Genomic DNA, 16032 nt, shown 5'->3' with positions numbered 1-16032 from the left:
AATGTCAGAAAAAATGTTTGGTCTTGATTGATAATATTTTGAAGAACAAAGTTTTCAACAGCTGCATACGCCTCTGCACGAGCGTCTCTTGTCAAATGCCACTGTGACTGTTCTTTATTACCTCTTACAACTGATTGGCGAGTATTATAATAGGCTACTTTGCACCTCTTGTGATAAAAACTATCGATATCAGATGGAAAATCGTCTACTTTCTTCACCATTTCTTCGTCAATATCATCGCTTGACTGTGCGATATTTTTCACCGTGTCGCGTCCTGACTTCGTAAGTACAAATAACTGTTCCTCGCGGCCTTTTACTTTTTTTCTACTTTTACCACAAAAAAAACAACTATGACTCACAGTAGTATCATCAGCATTGCTTATCTCAGCAGCACATTGCCTGAAAAATATATTTATAACGTAAATACTTTCATTTATGAATAACTTAATTATTTATAAACTTATACGAAAACATTCATCGATATTGATATACATACTGCTCTGTTGAATTAGCTGCTGATTGTGCTGTAGAAACTGTAAGTCTTTCCATCTCAATGTCATCACTTTGATTTTCAGCATGGTGTCTGAAAAAGGAATAGAATTTTTGTAATGCAAAATTTCATACAACTTGTAACTTTAATTTTAATTTTAAATTATGCAGTATCACTTTCTTTAAATATATATATGTTAAATAACTGATATTGATATACATACTGCTCGGCTGAACCAGCTGCTGATTGTGTTGTACAAGAGTCAGAATGAGTATGTACGGTAGGTTCAGTTGCCGCAACTTCATCAGTATTATCGCTCTGATTTTCAGCATGTTGTCTGAAAAAGGAATACAACTTCAATAATGCGTTCTTAATTTCGTTTTCTATACTCTTTTCAAACTTTTATTTTTATATACATTATAAAAATTTTTATATACATTAATTACTCAAATCACATGTAAATGAAAAAATTAACTATATACATACTGTGATGTTGAAGTTGATGCAACTTCTGGTTTAGATGCAGACACTCTGTACTTTTGCGGCAAGGCGGTAAAACGTCTATAACAATCTGTGTGATATTTCTGGAATTCATTGACTTCTTTTGGAACCACAACATCACAATAAGTTATTTATTATCCTGGCGAATTTTCAATATTTCACGACATTTGCACAATATTTTTTCTTCAAAGCACTTCAATTTATCACTTTTTCTTTTGCAAATAACGCAAAACGGTTTAACGTTAGACATTTTCGAATTTGCTCCGAAATTACTTTTACGTTGCTTCTATGTGAAGAGACGAAAAAGAACTGAACTGCGTACAAATTGAAAAGTACGACTACTGGCTCAAACGACCTCAAGGCTAAATGTGTACCTAAACTTTTGGATTTCTATAGGTCCGAATCTCACTTGCGTCTAGCCGGCCCGGTAGCATTGATCCCGAACGTGGCCGATGTACTCGGTTGCTTTTAGCGGCAAATTCAAACAGGCGATTTAATATTGTAATCACTAATTTTATGTTTATTGAGTGGTTAGATAGTTTTTAAATAATAATATGATATACACCATTGAATATCATTATGTAAATAGAACGTCGAGTCGAAACTTTGACCTTAACCTGAAACCTGAACTGTCAAAATCCGAGAATGTTCGCCATTCGATCGATTCGGATTTCGGTTCGGGACCGATGCTACCGGGCCGGCTAGACGCTAGTCCGAATCTCCCCGTATAAAGCAAACAAAAGGTTGTTGTCCTTCAATGAACAGCTGACAATATTATACTTATATAGAATATTACTTTTCACCTTGTGCGTCGTATATACAAGATCGTCTATATTGTACAAGTCGTTTGAGTTTAACAAAAATGATATTAATAATGTTGTTTTAAATTGATTTATACACCGTTAAAAAAGTACGATTGAAAGAACTTTTTTGATTTAATTTTTTTTTTCAACAACTGGTTGAATTTTCAACCAAACAACGAGCCAAAATATGAAAAAGTTTAATTTTGAAGTTTAGTGTGTTAAATTTTCAATTTTTTTTATTGAAAATTCAATTTTTATTTAACAATGTAATAATTTCATTCTTAAATAGAAATACATATTATCGCATTTTTACTTAATATTAGTAAATAATAGCAAATAATAATATATTTAATTAGCAAATAATATTATAATAATAATGTAAGTCATTTTAACCCTGCTGAAATTTTTATAGATGGTAGTTTATGTAATTATTTAAATAAAAAAAATCGTCAGCCGGCTGCATGTCGGTGGAAAGCCCGTCAGCTGATACACTTAACAACGCGGGTGGGTGGCATATGTGATTTACGCGCTACACCTTTCACAGCGCTAGCTGACGCCTTTTCCACCGACATACAATCGGCTGACGATTTTTTTTATTTAAATAATTATATAAACTATCATCTCTATAAATTTCAGCAGGGTTGAAATGACTGAAATTAAAAAATTTTTTTACATGTTTTCATGGTCAGCTGACGGGCTTTCCACCAACATACAGCCGGCTGACGATTTTTTTTATTTAAATAATTATATAAACTACCATCTACAAAAATTTCGGCAGGGTTGAAATGACTGAAAGTTGAAATTTTTTTTACGTGTTTTCGGCCCTCCCATTGGCCCACCCACCGCTAGTGGACCAGCTGACGGTCATTTTGCTTTAGAGGACAACTAAATCTAACACTCCACAAAGTTTGGCTAGGGTTGCGATGGTTGACAAAAATCTGTCACTGGCTCCCGGGCTACTAGTGGCGGCAGCGCAACACAGTCCCTTTGTATATCTAAATATAGACAATTTTTTTATCGATCGACGTTTTCATGTCGTACGTTACTGTAAGCCAGTAGTTCTCTTCTGGTCGTCTTGTAGAAACATTTTGTTGTCATATTGGTTCGGCTTTGTGAAAATAACTTCGCACAAATACGTAGTAAAGAATTTTAAGTGAATAATTAGTTGGTTTTATTTATTACGGATAACAGTGAACCGAAAAGCGGGTAAATCCCCAACAATATTTACCAGCATAGCAAAAAAAGTAAAACAAAAAATATGATTTTTGTATTTTAGGAAAGTTGCATCAATTATTAGTTAAGAGGCAACAATCGTATTACAACTGTACTAACTGTAATGCTCAGTTTTCAACTCGGCAGCAATTACTGTCACATAAAAGGCAAACACAGAATAAAAAAATTATGAAGCAGCTAAAATGTCCTTTGTGTTTCCACAAAGTAGGAACGCCTAGAGCAATGATTGCACACTATGAAAGCATACATTCTATTAGAATTTCTACTGAAAAAAAGGAATTTGAATCACTTGAAGCTTTTTATTTTTGGAAATCTAAACTGGAAAAGGAGACATTTGCTTCATTTCTGAATATGCATGGCACCAAACAGACATCAAAATGCCGTAGAATTAGGTAGGTAAAGTGGTAATATGTATCCCATAAAATAACAATAGAATTTTAGATATGATTGTCATCGATCAGGAGAAATAAGAAGAAGAGGGCAAAATATTCACCAAATAAAATCGCAAGGATCAAATAAAATAGGGGGATATTGTCCGGCAAAAATCAGCCTGCTAATAGAAAACAATAACACTGCACAACAAATCGAAGGTTATTTTATGTTGACTGAAATATTTTTATTGTTGTTTACTAATTCGAGGCATCTGATTTCGAATCTGTCGTCAGTTTTACTCTAACAGCTCGAGTTGTTTAGATATAGCTACGTTCTTCTCATTTATCTTTATTTTTGGTTTTTTATCTATTATAGTCGCGTTTTAGATAAATTATTATTATTATTATTATTATATATTATTTTCATCATGACTTCACTAAGAAGGGTCTGCATTAACGATCCGAATTGTTTTTGTTATATTTGTGGTGACTATGTTTTTCAAAAATTTCGATTGAATATGTCAGACTTTGTGAAACGAGCGTATTTAGAGTGTTTTGGTTTTCCTTTGGAAACAGGTAACAAGTGCTGGGTGCCCAATATTGTGTGCAAAATTTGCGTTGAAGAATTACGTTTATGGGCCACTAAGAAGAGACTCTCTTTTAAATTCCAATCCCCAATGATTTGGCGTGAACCTTTAAATCATCACGATGACTGCTATTTTTGCGTTGTTAATATAAAAGGAATCAACAAGACGAACCGCTCCAAATGGATTTACCCCACATCAACATCAGCTGTGAGGCCTGTAAGGAGCTCAAAAGATACATCTTTACCATTACCATCTACATCTACAGAAAGTTCTCATGAATTGAATGAACTGAGTAGCATGAGCGATGACGAGTTTGTTCCAGAAAATCTCTTTGAACCAAAACCATTCGATCAAAGTGCACTTGATGATTTAATTAGAGACCTTGGACTATCCAAAACTTCGTCTGAATTATTGGCCTCCAGATTAAAAGAGAGAAATATTTTAACTAAAGAAACTAAAGTTTCTTATTACCGCACTCGAGAAAAAGACTTACTTCCCTTTTTCGCTGAGGAGGATAATTTTGTATTTTGTACTAATATTTTTGGTTTAATGACTGCCATGGGCTTGCAGAAATATGAACTAATCGATTGGCGTTTATTTATTGACTCGTCAAAACGGAGTTTGAAGTGTGTACTATTGCACAACGGAAATAAACTAGGCTCCATACCAAAAGCACATTCAACTAAAGTTAAGGAAGAATACCCCACAATAGCACTGGTCATGAACAAAATCAAATATAACAATCATAAATGGGTGATTTGCGCTGAACTTAAGATGGTGAACTTCCTTTTAGGACAACAAGGAGGCTACACTAAATATCCTTGTTTTATGTGTTTATGGGATAGTAGAGCAAAATCAGAACATTGGTCAAAAAAAGAATGGCCCTCTAGGGAAGCACTTCTTCCAGGTAGTCTTAATGTTATAAATGAACCTCTAGTGCCACGAGATCGTATCATATTGCCACCCCTGCACATTAAACTAGGTTTAATGAAGCAATATGTTAAGGCATTAAATAAAGATGGTGAATGTTTCAAATATATTTCAAGGAAATTTCCAAGTCTAAGTTCAGAAAAACTCAAGGCAGGTATATTTGATGGTCCACAAATTCGCAAGTTGGTAAACGATCCTAATTTCACCAGCTCAATGTCAGAAATTGAGAAGAATGCATGGGATTCCTTTGTTTGGGTTATTCAAAATTTCTTAGGTAATAGGAAGGGTGATGATTACATTGCGCACGTCGAAGAGATGTTGTCACACTTCCAGCGACTTGGATGTAACATGAGCATCAAAGTGCACTTCCTACACAGCCATTTACACCATTTTCCTGAAAATCTTGGTGACATGAGTGAAGAACAGGGTGAACGATTCCACCAAGATCTTCGAACCATGGAGGAACGATTTCAGGGTCGCTGGGATGCACATATGTTGGCCGATTTTTGCTGGAGTATTCAGAGTAGCAGTTCATTCAAAACTGGTAGAAAATCATATAAAAGAAAATTCCTGAGTGTATAGTTCTTGTAATTAAAAATGTTTGTACGTTGAGTGTATTTTTAATTCCCAAAAAATACTCCCTCCTTTTAACTCAGAAACTAGAGCTGACACATATAAACTGATGACATTATTTAATATCAGCATTAAAAATAAGCCTAGAATCATAAAAATATTCCATGCAACATACATGCTGTTGGGCGGTGTAATAGATGTTTAGTGACATTTACGTCAAGTCATATAGGTCATAAGAAACAAGAAGATTTAGGACACTTGTTTCTGTCAAAATCTGATAGACAAAAGGTGGCATCCAAAATTGCTGCAAAGATACCATTTCAGTAAATCTTGCTTGAAATAAGAGACTCTGTTGCCAATAACGGTCAAATAGAACGCTTACATCTTTTGACAAAAAAATATTTATTTAATATCGAGAAATCATTTAATTTAAACGAGTCTTCCATACGCCACATAAATGATGCTGTAAGTGTTGAGGCCTGTGTGAATGAATTGAAATGTGCTGGCAATATTCTTTTTTATAAACACCGAGTATTTCAGAAGAATATCCTAGTCTGAAATATGAAGATTTTTTGTTAATATCATGACTGATGGACAAAGGGCATTGTTGTCAAAATTTGGGAATGACTGTATATGTGTAGATGGCACCCACGGCTTAAATTGGTATGGTTTCGAGCTTCATACTATACTCATATTGGATGATCTACGAGAAGGATATCCGTGCGCTTTTTTTATTTCCAATAGAAATGATACTGAAGCTTTCAAAATTTTTTTTCATGTGTCAAAGACAGTAATAATGGGACAGTAAAACCGAGAATATTTATGCCTGACATGGCTGAGGCCTACTATAATGCCTGGGTGGAAGTTATGTGTCCGGCAGAATATAGGTAAGTTTGTTAAAAAAAAGTAGTGTTGTTATGTTAAGGTTGGTTAATAAATTATAACTATTTTTAGACTTTTTTGTATGTGGCATGTTGACAGGGCTTGGAGGAAGAATTTAGAAAAAATTGCAGATAAAGAGAAAAAGGTATGTGTATTTTACTTCTGTTCATTTTAATTTTCTAATAAAATAATGTAAATTAGGTCCTTGTCTACCGAATGCTGCGAATACTACTCAAAGAGGTAGATGAATTTACTTTTAACAAACTTTTGCAAAATTTTCTACAATATTGTTCAGAAATTGTTGAGTTTGGAAAATACTTTAGTGATTTCTATGTAAGCAAAGTTAAAACAATGGGCCTATTGCTACAGGCTACATTGTGGATTAAACACCAACATGCATATAGAACAAATGCATAGGACCTTGAAACATTTATATTTAAATGGAAAATTTATCAAACGTCTTGATAAGGCCATTAGTGCCATTATGAAATTTGTCAGTAATAGAATATTTGAGAGGTTGATCGTTGTTTATAAAGGAAAAGTTTGTACTAAATTAACAGATCTACGTCACAGGCATAAAGAAAGTTTAACTATGGATTTGAAAAAAATGTTGTTCAATCTAATGGAAGTTGGTTAGTACCATCATCCTCTAGCAAGGAAATTTACATTGTAGAGGAAGTAAAATCTTTATGGACCTGCAATTGTTATGCAATGAATGCTCAGCTTGCATCCATAAATACTGTAGTATTAAATGGAATATGTGCAAGCACATTCATTTAGTATGCAAATTTGTGCAGCAGTATCCACCATCTATTGATAAAGAAGCAGAAGATATATTGGCAGGTTCAGGTATGTATTAACTTTAAATTGTAATGGATTTTAGGCAAAAGGTTTTTATTGAGGTAACCATCAAAATAATTTTTTTTGGGGAAATACTTTAACAGTTGAAAATATATAATGTATATATGTACAGTAAAACTCCTCTAATTCGAATTTCTCTATCTCGAATTTTTCTATAAGTCGAAATAACGTTTAACGCATTGCCGATGTCTAACTCGAATTTTGCGGGGAAGGAGAGACATTTTTCTAGGAAAAAATCTGTTTGTTACATGGATTTGCTATTGCATCATTTTTCTTTTTATTAGTTCAAACGGAAAAAGGCTCTCATCGCGACGTGGCGGTTTTGTGGTTACAGTTTTTTGGTGCGTATGCGAATTAAGACAATTTGTTTTTATTAAAAATAATTATGGCTAAGAGAAATTTAAAGTGCTTACCATTATGTGAGAAATTGAAATTAATTGCTGAAGTGGAAAAAGGTGAAAAGAAAAAGAAGGATATTGCCGAACAGTTTGGGATACCACCCAATACTCTGTCAACGTTCCTAAAAAAAAGGATAGACTTTTAGAAAAAAAAGATGATTACGCTTCAAACTGTAAGAGGAGAAGGCTTACACCTTGTGTGAATGAAGATATTGATGAAGCAATGCTTAAGTGGGTTACTACGGCACGAAATAAAAATCTCCCTCTATCTGGAACTCTTATAAGAGAAAAAGCTAAGGAGTTTGCAACTGCTTTATGTGGTGGTTTATGAAAGTGCTTCTGCAGATTTGGCGTCTTGTGAAGAATGGAAAAAGAATGTATTGCCCACTCTGATCGGTCAATATGATAAGGATGACATTTTTAATGCTGATGAAACAGGAGTTTTCTTTAAATGTTTACCCAACAAAACACTAGCATTTAAAAAACAAAAATGCCATGGTGGCAAAAACAGCAAGGAACGAATTACAGTTATGGTTGGAAGTAATATGAGTGGGACTGAAAAGCTTAGGTTGCTAATCATTGGTAAGTCAAAGAATCCACGTTGTTTTAAGGGCATTAAATCATTTGCAGTGGACTATGAGTTTAATAAAAAAGCATGGATGACAAGTGAGATTTATGAAAAATGGCTATTAAAGCTTGATAAGAAATTTGCAGCCCAAAGAAGAAAAGTTTTACTATTCATTGATAATTGTCCTGCACATCCAAGTCTGTTGAATCTAAGTTAAAAAATCTTAAACTTGAATATTTTCCGCCTAACCTTACGTCAATCTTACAACCCATGGATCAAAAATTATAAAAAATTTGAACATTATAGGAAGCGGATTGTTATGAAAGTTTTAGCCCATATGGAAGTGGCAACTCCTACAACTGTGACTTTACTTGACGCAATTCAAGATCTTAATAAAACGTGGACTCTGGACGTAAAAGAACAAACCATTGCTAATTGCTTTAGAAAAGCAGGATTTGTTAAAGATAAAGTTCAACAAGATGCTGATAACTGGGACGAGGATGACCTTGTTCCATTATCTGAATTAAAAACCCCGTGGACCTCATACAGAAGGGCTATAAACATTAGTGATGTTTCATTTGAAGACTATGTGACGATTGATGATAATGTACAAACAACAGGTTTTCCAACTGATGAAGAGATCCTAGAAAACGTAATAGAAAATCTTGTTCCAAATAAAAAAGGTAGGCTAGTCTAGATTATGCCTTTTTAGATTGTAAGAATTGTTTTGTATTGTTTCAGACCCTGAACAAAATGAAGATGATGGCCAAAGCGAAGGTGAGACTGTTCCGACACCTACAATTGACGAGACGATTTCTGCTATTGAAAAGATAAGATGTTTTATTTTATCCAGAGAAAATATTCCATATGAAATACACAATTCTTTAAATTTATTAGAAGATTTTATATATAAGGAAAAATGGACCAATTTCACACAAAAAAAAATAACTGACTTCTTTAAAAAAATTATAAACATATTGATATGCATACATATTATATAACACATACAAAATTTTAGTTTTATACGAAGAAAATACTTTTTTTGATACTAATAAACAATAACCCCTTAATTAGGCGTTTTTTTCTGTAAGTCGATTTTTCCATAAGTCGAATTTTTTAGTCTGTCCCTTGAAGATTCGAGTTAGAGAAGTTTCACTGTAATTAAAACTTCAACCACAGCTTAAATAAAAATTAATTAATTGAATATATCTTAAATAAAATGTAGATAACTTTTTACTGAAACTAATGGAGTCAATATTAGACCATATCTACATTTACCATGAACGCCAATTTACCATCTGGTGGGTGTAAATAGATTATAAATATATATAACATTTGTTTAAATTTAGAATTTAGGTGTTAGTATGTATTAAGTGCCTTAATGATTAATTTTAATTATTGTACCCTAGCTGCTACATAACAATGGTTAATACTTTTTGTAAAATGTTTGCAGTCTACTATAGTAGAGTGCAAACATTTTTGATACCATATTATATACTTTATATTGCATTATTGTTGGTTGTCAGGGTGGTTACAATTACTATTAATCTTCATCAAAAATTATTTAATTAATAATCAAAAAAAATTTCAATTGTTATTTGATGGCAGATGTATTTGATTCATGGTAATATTTTTGATGGTAGGTGGTGTTTCATAATTGTAGTTTAGTTTTTTGTTTGGTGTTTTTGTCTAAATTTTGAAACTGATTATTACAAAATTTAAAAAATTAAATGTTTGTAGGTAATCTCATTATTGACATCAATGAAAAGGATCAAGAGGCATTAAATCTGATATCGTCACTTAGTACTCCTGGTTCCATGCAGCACACTGATGAAAGTAATTTAATTGAGGAAATACAGAAAATTTTACAATTTATTCAAGAAACCCTTGCAAATGTTGATTCACCTGAAGAAATTGACTGCATTAAAAAAAATAATAGCACTAATAAAACCAACCCTTGAAGCTATCAAGAATCAAAAACTTATGGAAATGCCTTTAGTGCCTTCAGCAAAGAATATATCAATTAATAAAAATATAGAGCCCCAAAGGCGTTTGTTCGCAACAAAAAAACACAAAAAAAAGATTAAAGCAACAATGTCAAAACTCTCAAAAAACACATGTGACAATTTAGCTTTACAAATGATTAATAAAGACTTTAGCAATTAGATGATGGAAGTCATATGAATATATGTATATATTACTCTATAAAAAATCATTACACTAGTTTCCATAAAACTATTATCCTAATAAAAATATCAAACTTCTGTATAAACCATGTGCAACTTTCTTATTTCAGTATTTCTATAATAAATATCAATCAAGAAAAATCCTCTGCGCCACTGCAATTAATATTTTGAATGTACATATATGGTTATACGAATTAATTCTGGATAAATTTGCATATCAAATGAATGTCCTTGCAGAATGTATTTTTTTTAAATCACTCCTTTTTACCTAATTTCATTATTTCGCTCTACTGAAAAGTTAGTAAAAAAAAGTAAACATCGAGATGAGGTATGGTTATTTCGCGACGAATTGAGAACTAAAAATGTACCTTTTCTCTTTATCTGGTTTTAATTATAATTTATTTTGGTAAAAGAGGTAAATAACTTGCGAGATTTATAAATATATAATATAATTTATAAATATATAATAAATCTGCAATTATATTAGTCTTGCTATACTTGGTACATACCAAAAGTTTTAAGACCAACAAATATTGTGATAATGCATGTAATAATGTATGACATACCTACATTTTGTCCAGAGACATCATGCCAATTATAAAATATGTGTGCTTTATAATATTATTATAACAAATAAGTAAAAAACCTGCTTTAAACTTATAACGTAATTTACTTTAAAAACTAATTTCAAAATTACTTAAACTTAACATAAAAAATAATATGTCAAATCTATTAAATTAACCTTCAACTTTTACTGTCATAATATAAAATTATCTACCAGACCAAAATACATTATTATAACTCACCAATTTGGTTAACTTTATAGCTGCAAAAATTACTTTATTTAATATGGGTACTTTTTTATGTTTGTATAAATTTAATAATATTTTACAAATAATTTTAAATATGTTTACCTCGAATATCTGGCTTCCTGTTCTTGCTCCTAAATTTATGGTTTTCCACTGATTGTATCAGTATTGAACAGTTCTATATGTAGGATTTTTGGCTCCACTTGCTAAGCACAATTCTTTGTCTACACAATACTCAAAATTTTTTTGATGGTAGTTAATAGCTTCACTGATGGTCATCCTATCATCGAAATAATCAAAAAACCTGTTCTTTAGTTTCCCACTGCCTTTCAAAAATCGAAGCGTTTCAGCAGTTATAAGTGTGTGACTATGATTATTATCAATAATAATTAACCCATGCAATCCTTGCTAAAATAATAATACAATATAGTACTTGCTAACACAATAATGTTACAGTTATTTATTTTATTAAAAACATTATGATCAAAAATATTATAAAATATAGTACCTACCTTAATAATATTGGTCGCTGTTTCTTGTTCTTTTTGTGCTTAGCTTAACAGTTAAGTGAATACTTGCAGGGCAATATGCATTTTTTTAAAAATCCTTTCTGGTTCTTATTTCTTTTAACTTTCATGAAGCCACTATGCTGGCAAACAAATTTCTTCCTTTAAGAAACAAATTGCCATAATTTTTTGTGTAGTCATATCTCAAGTCATATAAATAAATAAAAGTGATGTATTTAAATTTTAACAAGATCGTAGCTACATATTATTATTATTATTATTATTATTATTATTATTAATTATTATTATTCTTTACTTACTTACAAACAATTCGTTCTCCATGAGAAACAGAACGTCGCATATTCCAATGAGTACAAGATATTTCACCGAAATCAGACACCCATTGGTTAATATCTTCCATAATTTTTAAAAAGCAACGAATTTTGATAATATTTTCTTCGTTTGATACAATAATATTATTGAAATTGCTAGGTAATGTATTTTCAGTGCACTTATATCCTTCGAATACATTATTTTCTTCTTCATTTTCCATTCTTAAGAATAAAAAATTGTACAAAACAACCACAAAAACCACGAAATTACGATTTGGAACTGGCGGCTACACTCAGGATGCGGCTCCATTTTCTGCGCATGTCCGCCGCCCGTCAATTTTGAATCTAGTTGGCGGTGATTACAGATTTGTTTATTTTATTTTCTTTTTGTTGAGTAAGGGAATTTTAAAATATAATATAATATTTTATTAACTCTGTTGGTTTTAAAAGTGACGTGAGTTTTGAAGAGTGTTAAAAATTTGTTGTGTTTGCCTATTAAAAACATGAGTGGTTATTGTTTTGATTGCCAAAAGCTTTTTTCAAAGCTAGGAAATTATAACCGGCATCGTCAAGAAGTTCATGCTTCAAATGACAAAGCCATTGTTGAATATCATTATGACAAAACATTATTTAAATGTGAAGAATGCCATGTGTCTGTTAGAAATAATGAATGTTTAAGGCATCATTTGTCAAATAAACATAACTTGAATTTAGATAATTGTGAATACTTGTTCTTCAGTTCTTACAAAGGTATGAATTAGTTGGATCTTATTTTAGCCTATTATTTATTTCTCATTACTATCGTTCGATATACATATATAAAATAATAAAGTTTGAAAATAAATCACCTTAATAAGTTATTATAACTTTGGTTTACTAATTAACTAGGTATGCTCAATCAAGTTATTTATACAGGATAATAATAAAATAGTTTTTTTGCTAAAGACTGTTAAAATTATAATGCAAAAAAAATGCTTATTACCTTGTAGTCGAGCTTGTAGTATTAACTAACAATTTTATACTTCATTTTTACCTATTATATTGTATTATATATTTAGACTTTCAAAACTGGCTTTCCGATGAAGAAAAAACAAATAATGTTGAGTTCAGTAAAGATACAGGCACAAAAAGGACACATGATGGTATCAGCAAGATATATCTACAATACGTTAGATCTGGTAAGATTAAGTTATTATTATTACTTAATTAGACATATAATATGTACTACATACATATTTTTTAAATTAATTTTATAAAACTTTTTTTGTATTATATAATCTCTACTATACATATATGTATATCACCATTGCAATATTATAATATTAATAAGCTAGAAATCTTAATTTTAGAAAACTAGGTGTGCTGTTATTTAAAAAATATATATATACCTATTCATTTTGTAGGAAAAATTAAAATGTTATCAACTCAGGAGAGGAAGAGAGTTCCAAAAAGTCAAGGCAGTAAAAAACAGATCGGTATTGTACTAGCCAAATAATTGTAAAAATCAATAAGGATGGTAAATGTGAAATAAAATATTACAACACCCATTATGGCCATGACAAACAAGTTGAGCATCTGCATATCCCTAAAACAGAAAAGGATGCAATTGCTTCAAAATTAATGCTAGGTGTTTCAAGTGACAGGTAAGATGGAACTTTTAATCTATCATTAAAACTACCAGCCTATTTCAGATAATTTTGAAAATTTTTTACAGGTATCTATCATTAATACTACCAACCTATTTCAGATAATTTTGATAATTTTACAGTAGTACCTACCTGTACAGCTGTAGATTTTTTATGAAATTGTCTATGTAAAATAAAAAAAAACGAATATAGGATTTTGCAAAATGCGATCAGGAAAAGCTATTTAAAATTAAAATAATCCCAGAAATACAAAGTCATGGCAATACTACAAATTTATTAGTTTTTTTTTTTAAGTTTTGTATTTTATTTTTTACAAGAAAAGCACTCTTAGTCAAAACAGTCTTAAAAAGCACTCCTGTAAATAATGACACTCAATGTATATAAATGACCCTTTAGTGATTCACATGAAGTGTCCCAATAAAGTTATTCAGGCAGTTTTGGAAATTTTGTACTCTTGAAATATTTTCTTCAACAATAAATATGATTTAAGTAAAATCTGTATTGTTGTGACGAATTCATAATGAGTTACTTATTATATTGGGTATTACATCATTTATAGCAAAAATCAATTTAGAAATTTTTATCTCACACGCTCAACAATTGAAAAGTATCTTGGATTTTTTAATTCTCTAGCCCTTTTAACATCTATCTATCTATTTATCTAAAATTTTTGAATGTACGGATTATTTAAATTATGGTCAACTCAACAGAAAAAGCAGATCATCCAATAATATATTATTTATTTTTTAGGATCTTGGATCATTATCGTGAAAACATATCCAGCCAAGAAATACAGAGGAGTGATATTCTTACCAAGAAGGATATAAATAATGTCAAACAAACTTACAACATTGACCTCAGAAATGGTTGTCGGTATTCAGTAGATGCAGTTAGCATAGATCTTTGGATAAAGGAACTTGAAACACAAGAAAATAATCCTGTATTATTCTATAAAAAACAAGGTGTAGTATCTGAACTAGAGACCTTATTAATAGAGTCAGACTTTTGCCTTATCCTTATGAACAGTGTTCAAGCTGAAGTACTGAAAAATTTTGGATCAAATATCATTTGTATAGATAGTACACATGGGTTGAATCCATATGATTTCGAGTTAACCACATTAATGGTTCTTGATGAATTTTCTAAAGGCTTTCCAGTAGCTTGTATGTATAGTAATAGAAAAGATACCTATATAAATGAAATATTTTTTAGACACATTAAAAATAAAGTTGGAGCAATTCACTCAATGACGTTTATGAGTGATATAACAAACACCTATTTTAATGCTTGGTGTTTAGTTATGGGCACAGAGGTTAAAAACAGGTTGTATTGTTCATGGCACATAGATCGTGCATGGCAAAATAATCTCAGTAAAGTAAAAAACATGGAAAAAAGGAAATGGGTATATCAAACTTTAAAATACTTGCAAAGAATATTAGAGTGTGACAAATTTGAAAAAGAGTTTCATTCTTTTATTCAATTACTTATGGATGAAGATCCTACAAAAGATATGGGAATTTATTTAAAAAATAATTATAGCAATTGCACCAAACAATGGGCATATTGCTACAGGAAGCGCTGTGGTATTTCGACAAATATGCATATTGAAAATATGCATAAAATTCTAAAGCATACCTATTTGCAGGGAAAGAAGGTAAAACGTTTGGATAAGTCTGTACATTTTGTGCAAAAGCTCATACGAGATAAAATTATTGATAGGCTAATTAAGCTAACCAAAGGCAAAAGTACAAAACAATGTCAGCAAATAAGTGCCCAACACCGTCTTGCACTAACAATCAAAAGTGAAATTACAGCACAAGAAGGAAACCAATTTGTTATTAAAATAGCAAATAATAATGAGCACTATGTTACCAAGATACATGACAATCCATACTGCAATTTAAAATGTGTATATTGTAATATATGTATACATTCTTTGGAATGCACTTGCATAGATTTTAATATTAAGAATATTATTTGCAAACATATACATTGTGTTTGTCTTGGTAATTTCAATGTGACTAAGGCTGTGATTTGTGAAGGAAAAAATAAAATTGAAAATAATGTTGAGTTAAATATGCTAATAAGTAATCCTAATATTGCTATACCATCAAAATTAATGGATGAAGCTATCAAAGAACAAATAAAATCAAATTTATTAGATATATATAACAAGGTAGAGAATGAAGAACATTCATCAGAACATCTCAAGGATTTGTTAGACAAATCTAAAAATATGTTAATGTTATTAAAAGTTGAAAGCAAAACCCCATTTATTTCTGTAGACAAAAATATAAAAAAATAACCAATAAACAAAAATATAAAAAAACAGTCATTCTACTCAACTAAAAAAAGA

General features: G+C 30.8%; 1 protein-coding gene and 1 long non-coding RNA gene across 2 annotated transcripts; one reads left to right on the top strand and one right to left on the bottom strand.

Moving 5' to 3' along the window:
* Positions 1–454: 454 nt before the first annotated feature.
* Positions 455–1118, bottom strand: LOC126746717 (uncharacterized). The gene is made up of 3 exons (XR_007663955.1): positions 977–1118; positions 714–827; positions 455–583 (listed from the first exon to the last, which is right to left on the bottom strand). It is a non-coding gene; the product is annotated as an uncharacterized LOC126746717 (long non-coding RNA).
* Positions 1119–13508: 12390 nt separating this feature from the next.
* LOC126746702 (uncharacterized) lies at positions 13509–16032 on the top strand. Its single transcript, XM_050455041.1, has 2 exons — positions 13509–13673; positions 14427–16032. Exons 1-2 carry the CDS (start codon positions 13651–13653, stop codon positions 15979–15981), a joined length of 1578 nt encoding a protein of 525 aa, XP_050310998.1. The 5' UTR covers positions 13509–13650; the 3' UTR covers positions 15982–16032.

Source organism: Anthonomus grandis, chromosome 18 (genome assembly GCF_022605725.1).
Source record: "Anthonomus grandis grandis chromosome 18, icAntGran1.3, whole genome shotgun sequence".
Classification (NCBI taxonomy): Eukaryota; Metazoa; Arthropoda; class Insecta; order Coleoptera; family Curculionidae; genus Anthonomus; species Anthonomus grandis.
The sequence above is the reverse complement of the archived record's forward strand: the minus strand, read 5'-3'. Positions and strand labels throughout refer to the sequence as shown.

Coding starts and splice junctions, on each gene's coding strand:
- LOC126746702 (XM_050455041.1), top strand. CDS start 13,651: ATGCTAGGTGTTTCAAGTGACAG. Junction 13,674..14,426: donor CTAGGTGTTTCAAGTGACAG/GTAAGATGGAAC, acceptor TTTATTTTTTAG/GATCTTGGATCATTATCGTG.